This window comes from Lynx rufus, unplaced genomic scaffold (genome assembly GCF_022079265.1).
Source record: "Lynx rufus isolate CCGP_SWC_20201006 ecotype Redwood Valley unplaced genomic scaffold, mLynRuf1.p SCAF_2, whole genome shotgun sequence".
Classification (NCBI taxonomy): domain Eukaryota; kingdom Metazoa; phylum Chordata; class Mammalia; order Carnivora; family Felidae; genus Lynx; species Lynx rufus.
This window is the reverse complement of record NW_025814834.1, coordinates 217,251,964-217,268,724: the sequence shown is the minus strand read 5'-3', so window position 1 is coordinate 217,268,724 and position 16,761 is coordinate 217,251,964. Positions and strand designations below refer to the sequence as shown.

General features: G+C 50.6%; 1 protein-coding gene across 1 annotated transcript; it reads right to left on the bottom strand.

The window, feature by feature from the left end:
- Window positions 1-2,787: 2,787 nt before the first annotated feature.
- On the bottom strand, window positions 2,788-16,555 carry ERRFI1 (ERBB receptor feedback inhibitor 1). Its single transcript, XM_047084549.1, has 4 exons — window positions 16,414-16,555; window positions 6,514-6,706; window positions 6,325-6,401; window positions 2,788-5,434 (listed from the first exon to the last, which is right to left on the bottom strand). The coding sequence occupies exons 2-4, from the start codon at window positions 6,633-6,635 to the stop codon at window positions 4,251-4,253; spliced, it is 1,383 nt and encodes a 460-aa protein (XP_046940505.1). The 5' UTR covers window positions 6,636-6,706; window positions 16,414-16,555; the 3' UTR covers window positions 2,788-4,250.
- Window positions 16,556-16,761: the final 206 nt, after the last annotated feature.

The following is a 16,761-nucleotide window of genomic DNA, read 5'->3' as shown; positions in this document are numbered from 1 at the left end:
AAGATGAAACCTTTCATTAGTATGTACGTGGCATTTAATAACAGACGGACAACACACGATCGATTCTTACGGCCTGGGAACACTTCACAGTTAGTTTCCCCCACACTTTGAATTGACTTACAAATGAGTCCTCTTGACCTTAGCGTCTGCCTTCTGCCGCGAGACAGTCCCTAATCATAAATCCCTGTGGTTTGTGTGGTATTGTGTCTGCTGGGGCACAGTCTCAGGTTGAGGGGACAGCAAGGCTCGGGGACGTGAAGGGGAGCCTTGGCGTCGGACGTGGGGGGGCGTTGACCAGAGCCTACGTTTCCTGACTTTCGGACAGCACTTTGTTACTAGGTAGTACCTGCCCGATAACCGTGTATCCGGCAGCAGCTAACAGCCGTTTCCCCTGGTGCGGGGGGCTCAGCAGCAGCTGAGAGCGCAGGCCCTGCCGGCCTGTGCCCGGAGACCCCCCCCCCTTCCCGAGTTCACTGGCTCCCTGCGTCTGTTGAGGATTGAGCTGGCACTCCAGACAGCGTTTAGTTGTGTAGCATATAGACTTAGCTCCATGGCGAGGTGCACTTGGTTGGCCGTGAAAAGACAGGGAGAAAGTATATTCTTGCAAAATCAAGGAAAAACATGAAAGTTCAGAGGGAAGCAAATAATGGAACTGAAGACCGTCTTAACCACAAGGAAAGGGGATGGGGGGGTGGAGAAAAGAGGCAAAAACAACAAATGAAGCACAGGGAAAGATTAATGGGAGTGCTCTGTTCACATCTCCCCTGACTCCCTGCAACCCTGGGGGCTGGAGGGTGGGGCACTGGAGCCGGGCACCCCCTGGCTCCTCCCACTGCCGTCCTACCGGCTGCCACTACCTTGAAGGATCTCTCAAAGCCAGTTTTCTTCTTCTCCCATCCTGACACCCCCCTACCGACGCCCCCCTACCGACGCCCCCCACCCCGCCACCGACACCTTTGTGTTTCTCTTGGCTTCTCTCCACACAACAGCCACTGTCATCTTAAGACAAATCAGATCCCGTCACTCCCCTGCCTAGACCTTTGCACAGTTACCACCCTGCCCAGCGTCCATCTTCCTGCTGCTACTTCTGGCTTCTGGAAAATGCCAGACTTTTTCCCAGCCTTGGGGTCTCACACAGGACTTCTTTCCTGGGCTCTTCCTCCCTGTTCGCTCCACCTCCTGAGGTTTAGCTTCCCTTCTTATCACCTTGGAGAGGAGGGCCCTTTGTGATGGTCACTGTCACTGTCACTGCAAATTGTTATTAGGTACTGCTTTAAATCCAAGCGGGCAGGGAGTATGCCTCTCTCCCAGGGTCTAGCAGGGGGTGGTATTCCCCAACATGTGTCTGTTGAACCAACTCCCTGAGCCCATTTCTTCATCTGTAAAAGGTCAGAAGTAACACCTTTCAGGGCAATTGCGAGCAACCGATGACCACAGAATCCATCCCTGTATTGGGCCTTCACTGCGTGCCAGCTGCCACGGTTTACAGGCAGTTAGTTGTCACAGATAATTCCACGTAGTGGGTATCATGGCCCCCCCCAACCCTCCCCCCCCCCAACAAGTTTTACCCAAGGACTGAGGTTTTTTTTTTTTTGTTTTTTTTTTTTTTTTTAATTTTTTTTTCAGCGTTTATTCATTTTTGGGACAGAGAGAGACAGAGCATGAACGGGGGAGGGGCAGAGAGAGAGGGAGACACAGAATCGGAAACAGGCTCCAGGCTCTGAGCCATCAGCCCAGAGCCTGACGCGGGGCTCGAACTCACGGACCGCGAGATCGTGACCTGGCTGAAGTCGGACGCTTAACCGACTGCGCCACCCAGGCGCCCCAGGACTGAGGTTTTAAAGAATATGCCCAGCACTGGGGCACCTGGGTGGCTCAGCTGGTTAAGCGTCTAACTTCGGCTCAGATCATGATCTGGTTTGTGAATCCGAGCCCCACATGGGGCTACTGTCAGCGCAGAGCTCGCTTTGGATCCTCTGTCCACCCCTACCCCATCCCTCCCCTGCTCGCGCTCTCAAAAATAAACATTAGAAAAATAATGAAAAGAATCTGCCCAACACAGACGGAGGTGGAGGTGGCCTTCCAGCCCAGCTCACTGACCTCCGAGTCCTCACTCCCGACTGTGGAGGATACCAAGTTCAGTGAAGGTCATGGAGAGCTTCACCATATTGCCCAGCAGCCTGGGGAGTGGGAGGAGCAGCTGGGCTTTGGCTACAGGGCCCAGGAGAGGGGGCAGTCGGGCGCAGAGCCCCACGGCACTGGGGAGGGGCGCCCTCAGGCACAGAGGCCCAGCTTCCTCCTGCACCTAGAAGCTGCGAGAAGCAGGTCCGTCCTCTTTGTGAGAGGCCAGGACGGGCTGGGGTTCCTTTGGTGGCCTCACATCAAGCAAGAAGCAGAGCCTCCCAAGGGCCCCCAACAACCCGGACCTAGTCCTGAAACTCAAAGTCGCGTCCAGTTTGTACCTACGCTCGTTTCTTCCGTACGTTCCCCTTGACGGGGGAGCCCCTTCCCAGGCAGGACCTGCTTTGTCAGGGACACCCCAGCATCTGCCCCTTGCTCCCTTTCTGAACTGTTAAAGGGAAATACGGACAGCCCAGCCGTCTTCACTGTGCATTCGTATAACATTAAACATTAATTGCTCAAGTTACTTTCATTTTAGGGACCAACCATAAATTTCAAGCATTTATGAGGCTGCAAAAAAACTTTCCCTTGTGCTTAAAGACGGTAATGGTTGTGAACGTACTGGAGACATCAACTTTTATAGAAGAGCTTAGGCAAGAAACGCGGTTAACGGTGTCATAAATAGTATTATAACTTTATTAAAATGGAAAGACAATATTCAAAATAATGCAACAAAAATGAATAAAATCCTTTGTCCAACACTGTACACATAATGCAGAAATCAGTGCATTTTTCTAAAGCATGTCTCAACCTTCATGTAGTTCATACTAAAATATAAGCTTTAAATAGCTCAAATATTCAGCAGTTTGAATTGTAAACAGCTTGTTTAACTGTTAAGAGAACATTGCAGTAATGTACCTCCGTTAGTGAGCACCTTCTCTTTCGTGCTTGTCTACACAAGATACATGCATCGAAGCACGCGGGTGTCTGAGCGCAGGCTGCGGGTCTCACCGAATCCAAGGGAAGCGGCAGCCGGGAGGGTCTCCAAAGCGGAGCGACGCGGACGCGGCCTGTGGCATTAAAACACACTGCGCTACTGGGCAAAAGCGTTTTACGTGGAAGGCACACCACCCCCAGGAAATACTGAACGGGAACCAGCAACACAAGGCCAGCTTGCGTTGTCCATGTTCATTCACACAGTCTACGGAAACCGACACGGAAACACAACACGAGCCCCCCCAGGGACTCTGTCACGTGGCCGGTGGTTTCACGATCGCTTCAACGGGACGCCCGGAGCCCTGGCGACCGGTCTGCTGGTCCAGGGGAGTCTAACGCGGTGCCCCTGTGGCTGCGAGGCGCATGCCAGACCGGGCCACCGTGGCGGGCAGAACAGAGCAGGGACCGTAAGGAGAACGGACGTGCGAATTCTGTTAGCTTCGCATCTTTCGAGAAGCAGGGCACGTGTGGCTGCCAGATACGCTGCTGTCCTCCCTGGAATGAAACGGAAGGAGCCGGGTCTCGGGGTGACTTTTAGGCTGGGCAGGCAGAGCCTCGGCAGGGACCGCGCCCTGCCCTGGGGGACAAAGGCTGCTTGCAAAGTTTAAAGGAGAACATCACAGGGCCCAGGAGCCTGAATGCTTCAAAGTTACTAAACTAAAAAAAAAAAAAAAAAAATTTTTTTTTAATGATTCTGATCTAAACAATACTGTGTTTTCTTCCATTCGCTCAATTTTCAGTCAGGAGTTGCCCCCCAGCTTTTACCATCTTGAATATATATTACTCTAAGGTAGCAACTAATTGGTTACCCTGCAGCTACGGTCTATGGTTACAGCACGAGTTTCTACACAGGCCTATAATGTATGCACATGTCCAAGGTTCCCCAGCCTTCCCTGCCTGCCCGCCCACTTTTAAATTACGGACCGGAACAGACTTTTTTCTCCAACGCCGGCACGATCGGGGATTCTCGGCCCGAGATCGCCCCGCGACCGCCCCTACCCTTTCTAAGACGGAGGGTTCAGCTGTTCTGTTCTGCAATCCGAGACCTCTTCCTGCGAACCTCAACCGGCCTGGAGGGCGGCTGGGGAGCCACTCGCTCCCACGGAACCCCCGCTGACCCGCGACGCCGAAGCCTAAGGAGAAACCACGTAGGACGAGTGTTTACGCCTCACGTGGCCCCCCAGGTCCAGTCTTGTCTTGGAGTCCAGCTTTTCTGCGGCCGAGGCTGTACCGCGGTCAGCAGACAGCGGCTGGGTGTGGGTGCTTGAGTTTGTTTCCTCTGCTTCCCGGAAAAACTTTTCAAACTTGTCCAGGTACGGCGGTCTCTCAGGTAGTAGGTAATAGTGTGTCGAGCTCACCTTCTTCCCGTTTTCGATGACGGGCAGGATGCAGGGAGCCTTACTGGCGGACCCTTCGCTGTTCTGTCTCTGCAGAGCTTTGCTGCTCACGTACTTGGGGTCAGGGGCAAAGCTCTGCGTGGGGGGCATGACCCCATTGAGGTAAGACGGAAGGCTTTTGGGGCTTGGCGTGCGGGAGTTACTCCGTGATAACGGTTCTCTCGGTGGTACTTTGGGAGGCCGGTCTTCGTCGCTGTAGGTGCTGGAAGTGACTTCCGCCGACCACCTTCTGTAATCTGGCTTCAGGGGCCGAGGAGGAATGGGGACCCTGGGGGGCACCTCGGGTTTGTCTTCGTCGGAGTTCGGAGAAGCTCTGTGGATGTAGCTGGATATCCTGATGGCCGGCTTGTTGAAGGATCCAGCTGGTCCCGAATGAGACCTTCTTAATCTCCGGTGGGTCTGAGGCAGAGGAGGATCTGAATTTTGCACACCTCCATTCTGCTCAGGCGCCTGGCTGAGATCTGCCGCGGAGACAGCTGGGGTATCAAAATACGCGTAGTTGATCTGTCCACACCCACGGAAGCTTCGCCTGCCAGGAACATCGTATTTGAAGCCAGAAAGCGTACAGTCTTCCAAGAGGAAGTCCGTGTCCGAGCTGGTTAGGAACTCGACCTCGCAGTCTGTCTCGTCCAGAGAGAGGTCTTCGGAGATGGGCAGCGGCGGGAGGGGCCGGGAACCGCGTTCACAGAGGGCCGTGCAGGGGAAGGGGGAAGGGGGGCTCTTTATGGGTGTGAGCGGAGGGGGAGAAGCACACACGCCGTTCACCGAGAGTTTCCTAAAACCACACGCGACTCGCTCCTCTTCCCGCGGTCCCGGGTGCTCGCCCGGGGGAATGATGAGAGGGGCCAAGCTGGGCTTCTGGGAGGGGCCGTGCTCTGCAAAGTGGCTGCCGCTCCTTGGCGCGGACGTCGCAGCGCGCCCTGGAATGCACGAGACAGAGGTTAGCCAAAGAGCCGCCGTGCCCTCCCCAGCCGCCCGGGCTCCGGCAGCTTTCTGCTGGGGTATCCGACGCTCGGTCGTGGCAATCCCGAGGACACCCAGGCGACGGCCACAGGTGTAATTAGAGGCCAGAAGATTGCTAATGCACATGATCTGGTTCAAAGAACAAATTATCTCTTCTATCTTCCTTGGCCGTGTGCACGGTGCACACCCACACATCTCGGGCAGGTCTGGTGACGTGCGCAAAATTCGCAGAAGGGAGCAGCATATAATTTACGTGAATACCACACCACACCGGCCTAGCCATTTAAGAGACGCGACAATACGAGGCACGCAGGCTGTGAGGGAGATGAGACCGGGTCCTCACGGTTGGAGCCGTCACGGCATTAGGAGAGTGTGGACCTGCCTGCGATGCGCTACGCGCTCTTGACAAAAATCTAAGGACCACAGCGGTCACGTCACAAGCACCAGACAGCAGAGAACACCCTCGCAAGTGTTCATCCACACGTACACTCCCTGATTTCCCTCACACGGGGATCCAACACCAGTAAGAAAGGGGAGGGATCTGGCCCAAGGTCTCCACAAGTTAAACATGGAACAGAGCCGGGCTTAGAACCCGCGGACTGTGAACGACGGCGCTTCTGCACCCACGTCGTCAGGGCATCAGTGAGTCAGGGTGAAGGCGGGGAGGCTGAGGGCCCAACGCGTTCTCTTCAGAACCTGCCGCCACTAGGGGTCAGGCTACTGCTGGAAATAGTTCAGGTGGCTTCCTCGCTTAAAAGTCACCCCGGAGGACGCACCAGCACCATCCCCACTGTCAACTTCCCCTTGAAGCACCAGCTCCCTCCCCGTGGAGTTTCAGGACACGTACCAAGAGATGTGAGGTGCTCCTGGGCCGAAGAGTTGAGGCTGTAGGCCATGGTTATCGGGTCGATGTTCAAAAAGTGACTGAAAGGGAAGGAAAAACACCTTGATCGTGAGTGAGTAGCCACCATATTCTCGGTCTTGTTTTAAAATCACGGGCTGGGAGATTCCAGGGGACGTTCCGTCCCACACTCACTTTTCAAACTCGCTGCGGCCGCCCCAGCAGGCCCTCACGGTCCTCAAGGCTTGGCCATCGTGCAGGAATCCGGTTTTCAACGGGACTCGAATCTCCTGGGCAGCAACTCCTGCTGTGGACATTGTGCCTTACTCTGGAGGTCTCCTCACTGGGGACGCCTAGGGATCTGTCACCAACCAGCAGCTCGAGGTCCCTAGGGGTGGGGATGACAAAAAGACGAGAGAATAAACAATTCCGAAATACCCACACTAGCTAGTACCAGAGAACTTCAGGGGATGCCGGGCAGAAAAACGTAGTGACAGGCGTTCATTCAATTCTGACATCTTCGCATGAGCGAATTCTCACTTCTCATGATGGTACTTAAATGGAGACATTAAGAACAATTTTGGGGGGAAATACTAATCAAAGCTTTGAAACGTTTTCAGCAAAGTGAGCTATAATGTACGATGGGCAACAGCGGACTCCCACTGCGGCCAGACAGCTACACAGCACATCGCGCTCACTTGTCCCCAGCACGCAGTTCTCTAACTTCCCATCCGACCTTCCAGGGTGCGGAGGTCACGGCCATGGGGCTCGCCGTCCCCCCAGCCAACAAAGCGATCTCAGAAATTACTGCGTTCAGTACTGCGGCTCGAACGTTCACTAAAACCCAGAGCTTCGACAGAACGAGAGATCCTACTGCGGCCCCAGGTTACCCCCCTGCCTGGCAGCTGTCTGCAGGCTGCATTTCAGGCTTGGCCCCAGGAGGACAGATTCTCCAGGTACTGCCTGTTTGAGAATAAAGAAAGAGTTCCAGGTGAAGATACTAATTTCCATTATCCTGTAAAAATCAAGTTCTGCAAGGCCACTAGCTTTGTCGGAGGACTGGACAGCTTCCTCCTCCCTCTAGAAAGACAAACTTAAAGGCACATTCTTCACATTCTTTTGTACGAAGTGCCTGGGGATCCGAGTCTTGCCTCGCTGCAAGGCAAGGATTACAGAGGTGAAGCAGGCGCCTTTTCCTCAATCTAGTAGTGCCTCAGTGTGAGGGCCCTCGCCCTTGTCAGATGGCCAGTGTCTGCGGTCCCCCAGGCCCCACACCCTCTTTCTAGAAGGGTTCGTTAGCATCCATCTCCGCTTTCTTCAGATATTCATGTTTGCTTATAGCCAGTCGAGACTTTTTCTTGTAGACACTAGGACGCAATGTGTCAACTCTCTGTGCAACACTGACCCCCTCTGGGATGTGCACAGCCACCTGGCGAGGCTTTCCCATTCTCTCACCAAGCATGTGTGCGCCCCCCGAGAGCCGGGTGGTGTGCCAAGGACCCGGGGTGACTCAGATGAGCGACACATCCGCGGTGGAGGGCGGAGGGGGTACACGGGCCATTTTGTTGTTGTTGTATGGACAAATCTGTCACCCGCTAGAGACTGCAAGTCCAGGAAAGAGGCTGGGTCCCGACCATCACTACCTGGAACACTGGAAGTGCTCAAGAGGTGAATGCTCGCTGGACGATTACTACCCGACCCCACCTGACTTTTACCATCATCAGCATCCAATGTCTACAATGAATAAAGCACAGTCTTTTTTTTTTTTTTTTTTTTTTTTTTTTTAGCTACAGAGCTAAAACATAGTCTGCGAGTGTTTACCGTTTGGTTTTCACGCAAAAGGAAATGGAGAGCCAGCAGCAAAGTTTCAGGGACAAAGTGCAGATGGGTCCTGGTCACTGGTCCTCACCTTTTTACCCTCCTAAAGCCAGCTGCCTCGATACATTAGGTAGAGACTTAAACAGGTTTCAAACATTATTTCAAAGAGTCAAGCATCCTTTTTCTGTGATCCGTTGCTCAAAGATACAGGATGAAGAACAGGGGGGAAAAAAACAACCACCCGCCATTTAAGAAATCTAAGTTAGTGGCAGGTCGTCTTTTGATTTGTCATTTTTGGTCTTTAGAGGATTGAAATCAAACGCGTTGTGTTCTTACCTCACCTGGATTAAGGAAATCTACAAAAAAATTTTTTTTGAAAACCCATTTTTAGAAAACACTGCTTGGGGCTCCCTCCAGGCACCTGGCCTGTAGGTATGTGGCGCTTTCCCCCAGCGCCCCGCAAGCTGGGGCAAGACCACGGGGCAAGCATCCAGGGTGATGTAAAAACGAAAGGCCAGATAGGAAGAAGAATATGGTATTTAAGTAGTTTGAAAGCGCACGTTTGGAGATCACTCATCCAGATTACAGGAAAATGCTGCGGGGGGATTCTGGAGGCCCAACCCCCACCTGTCTGCAGGCCAGCAAGTGCTCTCGTAATTGCTGTGTGTCAGCCTCCTAATGCCATCTAAATCTTAGCTTTCAACAGAATGATTGTGTAACTATCGCCTCTGCCGGAATGGCCTCGGAATTCTAAACTCACATTTCAGTGGCCCCTTAAAATTTCGTATACGTTCTCGAAAGTTATTTTTTATTCATTGTTCCCATCACCGACTTGTTAGCTTTCTTAAGCAAAAAATTTTTTTAGTATAAAAAGAATTGTGTTCACTAAGCCAGCTCACTTCTGACCACAATAGTGTCTTTGTGTATTCATAGAAGGTGACCCTGCCTCCACATTTCAATGGGGAATTGTGAATGGGCCATGTTATGAAACTGTCCGGACTTCCTACTTGCCGCTCGGAGAAGCGAGCTTCGTGTTCTCTTTTGGAAAATAACTTCCAACTGCAGACTCGGGAAGGGGGACGTGCCGTAGGTTTGGGAGCAAGCGTTTCCTGCGCGTTCCTGGGGAAGCCAGCGGAGGCAGGAAGCCACCTCTTCCCCGCCTCCCTCCGAACTCCGAACTCCCCAAGCCTTCCATACGCACTCCTCCTAGGGGAAGATCGGCCAGGTCAACGTCAAGTCAAAAAGAAACACCAGTGAGCCAGTGTTTCGAATCTTGTTCCAGTGTGACTGTCAAACTAAGTCTACCTGACCATTCATTAGGCAGCAACGGCAGAAACACGCGTACGCGCGCAGATCAGAGTCTCTAAGTACAAGATGGCATTCTTGGACGAAACACAAAGTAGGAAGGAGAATGTGCACGCAGGCAGCGCGGTGTAGGACGGGACCTAAATGACCCTGGGTGTAAGAACTTTCCTAAAATCCATCAACTAGTCAGTTAAATAGCAATCCCAGATATGAACGACTTTTTCTTATTAACATCACTTTTTTAAAAAAACTTCAAGACAAAATATAATATCCCCTAAAACCATCTGTTTCCTGCGGCAGCCCTCCCTCTATTTTCTCTCCTCGCAACCCTCGCCCCCCCACCCCAGTTTTGATCCACTGCGATGGCTCCAACTCTACCAGACAGCTCCTTCCTCTCCTGAACCTCCACTCCAGCCCCGGCTCAAGCTTCCACTTTGCATTTCCTATTGTCTGGTGATTATCTTTCCACTTGGCCGGTCCTCTGGCATCTGCAACTCTACAGACCGAACTCCTGTCACTTACTTCACATCCCATCCCCCTTCCCAAACCAGTTCGGGGTCTGAGAGGATCGGAGGATCAAGCTTCCACAGGCACCACTCTTAACCTGAGTTACAGGTATACATTCAACGACCAAGTTCCATAGCCTATTTCTATGCAGCTTCTCAAACCCGTCTTCCTTCCGTTCACTGGAACCACACTGCCCTGCGTGTGAAAATACCTAATCCAGCCTACACACCAGGACCAGATCAATATTCCTGAACTGGAGCTCAAATTCAGATCTTCCACTGCTCAAAAATCTTCAAGGGCTTCTAAATCAAAGCCCTTCGGGTTATAGCCTTGAAAACAAGGCAGACCCTGACCCACCTTTTTCAAACTCCGGCTTCTGTCTTCCCCAAATCTGTTAGAATCCACCTTGTCCTTGGAGGCCACCTGTCACACCACCTTCTCCACTCACCACTTCCCTTCTGAAAAGCCACAGCGGGGTCTCCACTCTTGCGCTGTTTTGTGCCATGCCCTGACTCCTTACCCATCCTCCAAATCTTTTGGGACCCTCCCCCCACCTCCACTCCCGGGTAGATCCTGGTGTCATTCATTTCTAGTAAATATTTACTAAATCGATACTGAGAAAATACTAATCTCATTTTTAAAAAAGTAATGACAGGACAGATTCACGTTTACTGTAAATCAGCAAACTAAGGGATAAACCTCCTGATAATAATGTAACAAGTTCAGGGAAGCAGCAGGCAAGGCATTTGCATTAAATTCATTTCCAAAACCTAAAATGGACCATTTGCAGACAGGTTTCTGTTACTGTATATTTACTTAAGCAACCAGGGAAGAGCTTTCTGAAAATAACGAATTTCACCTTCTCTTCCACACTCTTCCTTTTTGTACCGACTGTTTTTGTTGCTAAATTTAAGGTCACTTTCCTTAAAGAAAACAAAAAAGGCTACCACCACAGAGCATACATACATGCTTTATTAAGGTGAAATCACATGCCTTTAGCTTGAGGGAAGTCACTTCGAAAACGTTTTTTTTTTTAAACGAGGCTACCTTCAGAGGGTAACCTAGATGTGTTTACCTTGCCACCAGATCTCATTAATAAATCTCAGAAGCAATCCACAAGAGGGGGAGGGGCACATTTTTGTCATACAACTCACCCAGTTCTGCCCAGTGCTTCCTTATTTAAAAGTGTGATGTAATTTCCTTCTCTCAATCTGGTTTGAGAACCTGATTTCTGTTTATTCAGGGTGATAAATGGGTCTTTTCAACCTTATTTAACAACTACCTACACGACTATTTCCTTACCAAGGGAGATAAAAGATAATCCTACTTAGAGCCAAAAATTTGTAAAAAGAAACTGATTTTGGAGCATGACAAATCCCATGATTTCGGATAAGCCAACCAAATAAACCAACATCTGCGTGTTTATCTTCAGTCTGAAAATGCCTAAAATAATCACCTTTCAGAACATTAAAAACAAAACAAAATCCATGACTTTTATTGTGATCAGTGTCTAAAGCACTAGCACCCAAGCTATTTGACACACTGAACATTTAGTTTAGCCGTTTTACAGAATTGTAACTTTTATTAATAATACGAGAAACTTACTGATTCGATATTCATCGAACACATTCAGTGTTTACGACAGTTAGGGTGCTGCGTGATCTGAGTTTACTTACTAGCAAAGGACTCTTCACAATCAAAGGCCCTAACTCGGGCCTTTTCTCAGATTTCCCTTTAACAGACTGCAATTTGGACGAAGGGAGTGAAGGGGGAGGTTCACAAATTTCCTTTGTGGTCCCCTGCTGTCACAAAAAGCATAAATGGCCTTCATAGCAAAAGCATAGAGAACTTAATGTCTTTTATATTAAGTTAATAAATAAAATGTAATTAGAATTCTCCTGCATGAATTCCAGGTAAGCGTGCCGGTTTCAGCAGCGATGGAGACGGTTCTACGTGGTGAGAGGAACATTCTGTCCCCTGCAGCTCCAGTCCTCACCTCTCTCCAGCGTGGGAGCACAGAACGACCCACTTGTAGGTGGTAAAAACTGAGGCAACAAGGAAAATAATTTATCTTCAGACTGCTGAAATCAAAGCTAAGTGACCTAATTTCTGGAATAATCCAGAGTATTTTCTAGCTGAGTATTTTAAGAAACGGCAAACTAACAAAAAACCTATTCGTTCCACTGCCATAGTCATCAATAGCCTTTTGATTCACTTAGTGTCCCACACAATCTTCGCGCAATGGCAGAAATGTACGAGAGCGGGGATAGTCTCTTGTCCTTTGTAACTCTTCCTACAGAGTGCCCCGACCAGCAGCAATACACACACACACACACACACACACACACACACACACACACACACACAGGATGGGAAAATATTATTCCTTTTAGACACACACATAATAGATTTCCAAATGGAAAAGATACGTGGGTTCTATTCTAATCTTAATGACAACGAGCACAATAGTCTAATGATGGGAAAGGAGTCTTTAAAACTTTAAATTTACTTAATGAGCACTGGAGTCACCCAATGGGTAACTCCAGATTGTTACAATGAACATAAAGCCAGTAAGAATAATAAACTCATCTGACAGGCATTGTTCTGGGTGATTTATATGTATAACTTATTTAATCTTCTCAACAACCGTGTGGGGCGGGTTACTACCATTACCTTCATTTACAGATGCGGGGCTGGAGGCACTCGGAGGTGAGTAACTTGCTCCAGGGTCATAGCTGGTGAGCTGTGGGGCTGACAGCTAAGCCAGGCTCTCACCACCACCACACCGCTGGGCCTCCACGCCCCTCGGGCTCTTCAGACTGGGAATAAGGTCTGACCCACTACAAGGCTCATGTTAAGGGTGGCTCAGGCAGACTGTCCTGGGGATTTGCTGCCTGGTACCAGTTTTTCTTGGGTAACCCGTGGACTGTGAAATTTCCTGTTTTACCTCACCTCCCTCAAATTCTCCTGTGAAAGTTATGAACTGCGCATCTGGCCTATGTATCCTCTTGAAGGGTGGGTGAAGGTATGACTCTTATATTCTGTGACCACTTCAAGCAGTTCTTTTGAAGCCCTCAATCTTTAATGATACACTGATGCCCCACCATTACATAACCCGTTACAACATGATATCTGGGATCACACGGATCTGTCTTTACCCATAAAAAGGGGATATTACAATATACCCAATGGGCCTCCTTTTAATATACTCTCCCAGCACAGATCCCAGCGATGGCATTATAATCAGGCTCTATTTTCAAGTCTGGAACTTAGTAACAGAATATCTTGTATTTGTAAAGCGTGCTACAAATTACAAAGCACTTTCTGACACATTAGCTCACCTGATCCCCACAACATCCCCGGAAGAGGAGGCAGGGATGACACTGTCCATTTTGCGGATGAGGAAGTGAAAACATCTTCCTGTTCGCAGAAGGGCCATCGGGGCTCTTCTGCCCTATGACCCAGCACTTCCTGAGATCCTTCCAGGCCTCTCCTCTCCTCTCCAAAGCATCTTCATTTTAGGCAACAACCTCCCTTCTCTTGCCAATGTTCTTGGGAAACTGATGCAGGAATGGCCGAGTGAAATGTGAAATGTACGAGACCTCATCACAAGTCAATCACAGAGATCAGAACTCCACTCACAGGGTTTCACTCACAAATTCTTAGGAAGCGAGGATGAATTATTTTCACAAGTCGTTATCAGATGCTTATTCTGGAGTAGATGCTATGCTAGTGAAGGAGACAGGGCCGCTGCCTGAGGAAGTCTCAACCTAATGAGGAGACAACCAGCAAGCAAGCAATTTCCGATTGTGATAACTTCCAAGGGAGGATCAGGAAGGGAGACCGGATGTACGCAAGCGGTTAGGGAAGACCTCTCTGAGGTGACTTTCTACACTGAAATTTAAGGATGAAAAAGAGGCAGCCATGCGAGGAGTCAGAAGAGCATTCCAGGCACAGGGAAACGGTATTGTAAATAATCTCTAGCTGGTCAATTTCATGTTCTGTGGATCTTCAATAAAAGCTCTGGACAATGTCTTCTCATCCTTACCATCCTCCTGCTTCCTCTGTAATGCTGAACCATGACACTCTGCAGTGGACAAGGGCTCAAACTCACACAGCCAGAGGCCCGGGTTTGACAAATACACTCACTTAGGCCTGGAACGCTGGTCTTTTAGTAATGCTACCCAATTTGTCAGTATATGGAATTGGACTGAAGTCTCAACAATGACTCCAAATTGCAGAATCCTTTTCCCTTCTGAAACCTGAGGGCCACACTACCTTTTCCCTACCTTAAAGCAAATTCCTCTGTTCCGCTGGCAACTAACTAACGTTCAGAACTCTGAAACTCACCAGTTTTATCCACCTTTCCAAAGTATGCATTTATGCCGTGTGGATAACGCCAGAAAAGCCACAAGTGGATCTTGTTTATCTAGTGATCTAGTGAGTTATTCATTAGCTTGTACAAAGCATGGCCAAACACCAGCACCAAAAGATGCGAAAGGAATCCTGATGATGAGGTTCCAATTCAGATTTATTTAGATTAAAAGCAGAGCTGTTTCTCTGGCAGAGGGAGCTGATGACATTCAAATTCCTGGAATTACCCTTGGCACCACCTTCCCCTCCTCTGCTCACCTTTCTAAAGCAACCTGATGGTATGTAGACATTCAGGTCAGTTTCAAGCATGTTAGATTGTACCTGTAATTTAGGCAACTTGCTTTTAAAAGCTACCATTAGTATTAGCTGAAAGGGAGTATTATCTGGTTCAACTTCTGAGAAGCAGCAGTTAGGAGTTGTTTTCACACAAAAACTCAAGTCTACAGTATAATTAAACCTCACGGTAAGAGGGACCAGGATCTATTGTGAACTGAAAGGAGGAAAAACAATTCTCTCAAACAGTAATTTTACCTATCTGTTGAAAATATGAATAATTCAGACATTTCATAATAGCCATAAAGAGATCTGCTTTCCACCCTTATCAGTGACTGGTCCAATCCTGCTGAGCTTTAAGACGTAAAATGTGCTTTCATGCAATTAGTTATCAACCATCAACTATGCGCAAGGCTGCGTGAGATAGAAGCCGTACAAGGAAGAGTTCCTGCCCTGAAGGAGTTTACAGTCTAATATATGTTAGGCTATAAATGCTTAGTCCAGGACCTTAGCACCTATCAGCCAGTACCCACGAAACACACAGGTGAAAACAAGCCTGTGTGAAATGAGGAGAATGACAAAAGAGTGTCTGAAGTTCAGGCTAAAACCTGTATGTATTTCTCTCCAGACCTGCTAATATCTGGAGGAGATGGGAATATGCTATTTGATAACATACTGGTAACCAATCATAGCACCATTAACAAGAAACCACATTTTATTGTCTCAGCAAAATTTGGTCATTTAGTGAAATGGGTACCCGGCCTCCTCCTGTCTGGTCTGTTTAGGCAAAACCTCGCTTAAAACTATAATTATGGTGGGGGGGGGTGGGGGGGAGGCAAGACTTGGTATGGTGAACTTGGATATTTCAGTATTCTCAGCAAACATACACCCTTTGCATTCTTACACATTTATAAAAGTTGAAAACCGTGCAGAACACTGTTCTTCAGAAAAAGAAGAAGAAAAGGCATTTTAACCTCACCTTTCTTCACCTCTGACAGTTGCTTAGAAACCAGTCCGGCCCTACCTGTGTTGCAGGTGTACCTCAAGTCACCAACACATCTCTTTTAAAGCTACAATCTATTCTGACTGCACTTGAGTTTATGACTAACAATCTATTCATATTTTTTATCAGGGAAGAGACTGGTTTCTTTCAAGCAGTGACGAAATCCTAATAAAGACCTAGCAAGCACCAATACAGCACCAATCATGGTTAAGAAGTCATTTCATTTGTACGAGGCTGTGATACACACACACACACACACACGCACACGCACACACGCACGCGCGCGCAGGAACACCCACCGAGCACTCACGTTCCGAACCCAGAACCCTGCGCTCCCCGTTCCTTCGGAAGCAGAATTGAGAGCAAAGGACCACGATTCCGAGACAGGCGGAGGGGGGCTCGGAACTACTCCGCGGGGTTCAAGGACCCCGGCCGGGGACGACAGCCACCGTCTCCGAAGAGCGCGAGCAGGGGGACCGCGGGGCCGGCCATCCCCCAGCACAGCGTCCGGGACGCGACGGACGGGCACACGGCGCGCGCAGGGGGAGCGCAGCCCCATTGTGGAAGGAGGACGCCGAGGCCGCCGCTCCCGCAGCCCCGGCCCCCACGCAGCGCCCCCGGGCCGGCCCCTCCCCCCGGCCGGCCGTCGGTCCCGGGAGACTCCGCGTCGCGGCGACCCACTCGGCGCCCCGGGGACCCGCCCAGAGTCCGGAGCCGCCCGCAGCCCCGCGCAGGGGCCCGGCGGGGCGGGGGCGTGGGGCGGCACCGCCCTCCCTTCCCCTCCCCTCCCCACCCCCAGCCCGCAGGCCCCTTACCCCCGCGGAGCCGCCGCTGCCCCACGGCGCCCTCCCGCGCATGTCCGTTCCGGCTGGCTCAGCGCCGCGGGCTCAGGGGCCCGGACACCGCGCAGGCGCCTCGCCGCTCTCTGGCCGCCGCTCCCCGCTCGCGCTCCCCGCTCGCACTCGGCCGCCGTCGGCGCGGCTGCCGACGCCGCATTATATAGCAAGTGGCGGGGCCGTGACGTCGACGCTCGGCGCCCCACCTCCCCCGCGCGGCCAATCGGGGCCGTGCGCCGCTTAAAGGGGCGATGCCGCGGCTCAGGCGCTGGCGCGGGGTCCACCGGCGTCGCGCGGCCCGGCGGGGCCGCCGCCTTTGTCTCCGAG

Excerpts from the sequence above, each read along its gene's own strand:
- ERRFI1 (XM_047084549.1), bottom strand. The coding sequence starts at position 6,635 with ATGTCCACAGCAGGAGTTGCTGCCCAGGAGATTCGAGTCCCGTTGAAA. Across the intron at positions 6,402-6,513 it reads GGCCGCAGCGAGTTTGAAAA|TCACTTTTTGAACATCGACC; the intron begins GTGAGTGTGGGA and ends CTTCCCTTTCAG. Across the intron at positions 5,435-6,324 it reads GGAGCACCTCACATCTCTTG|GGCGCGCTGCGACGTCCGCG; the intron begins GTACGTGTCCTG and ends CGTGCATTCCAG.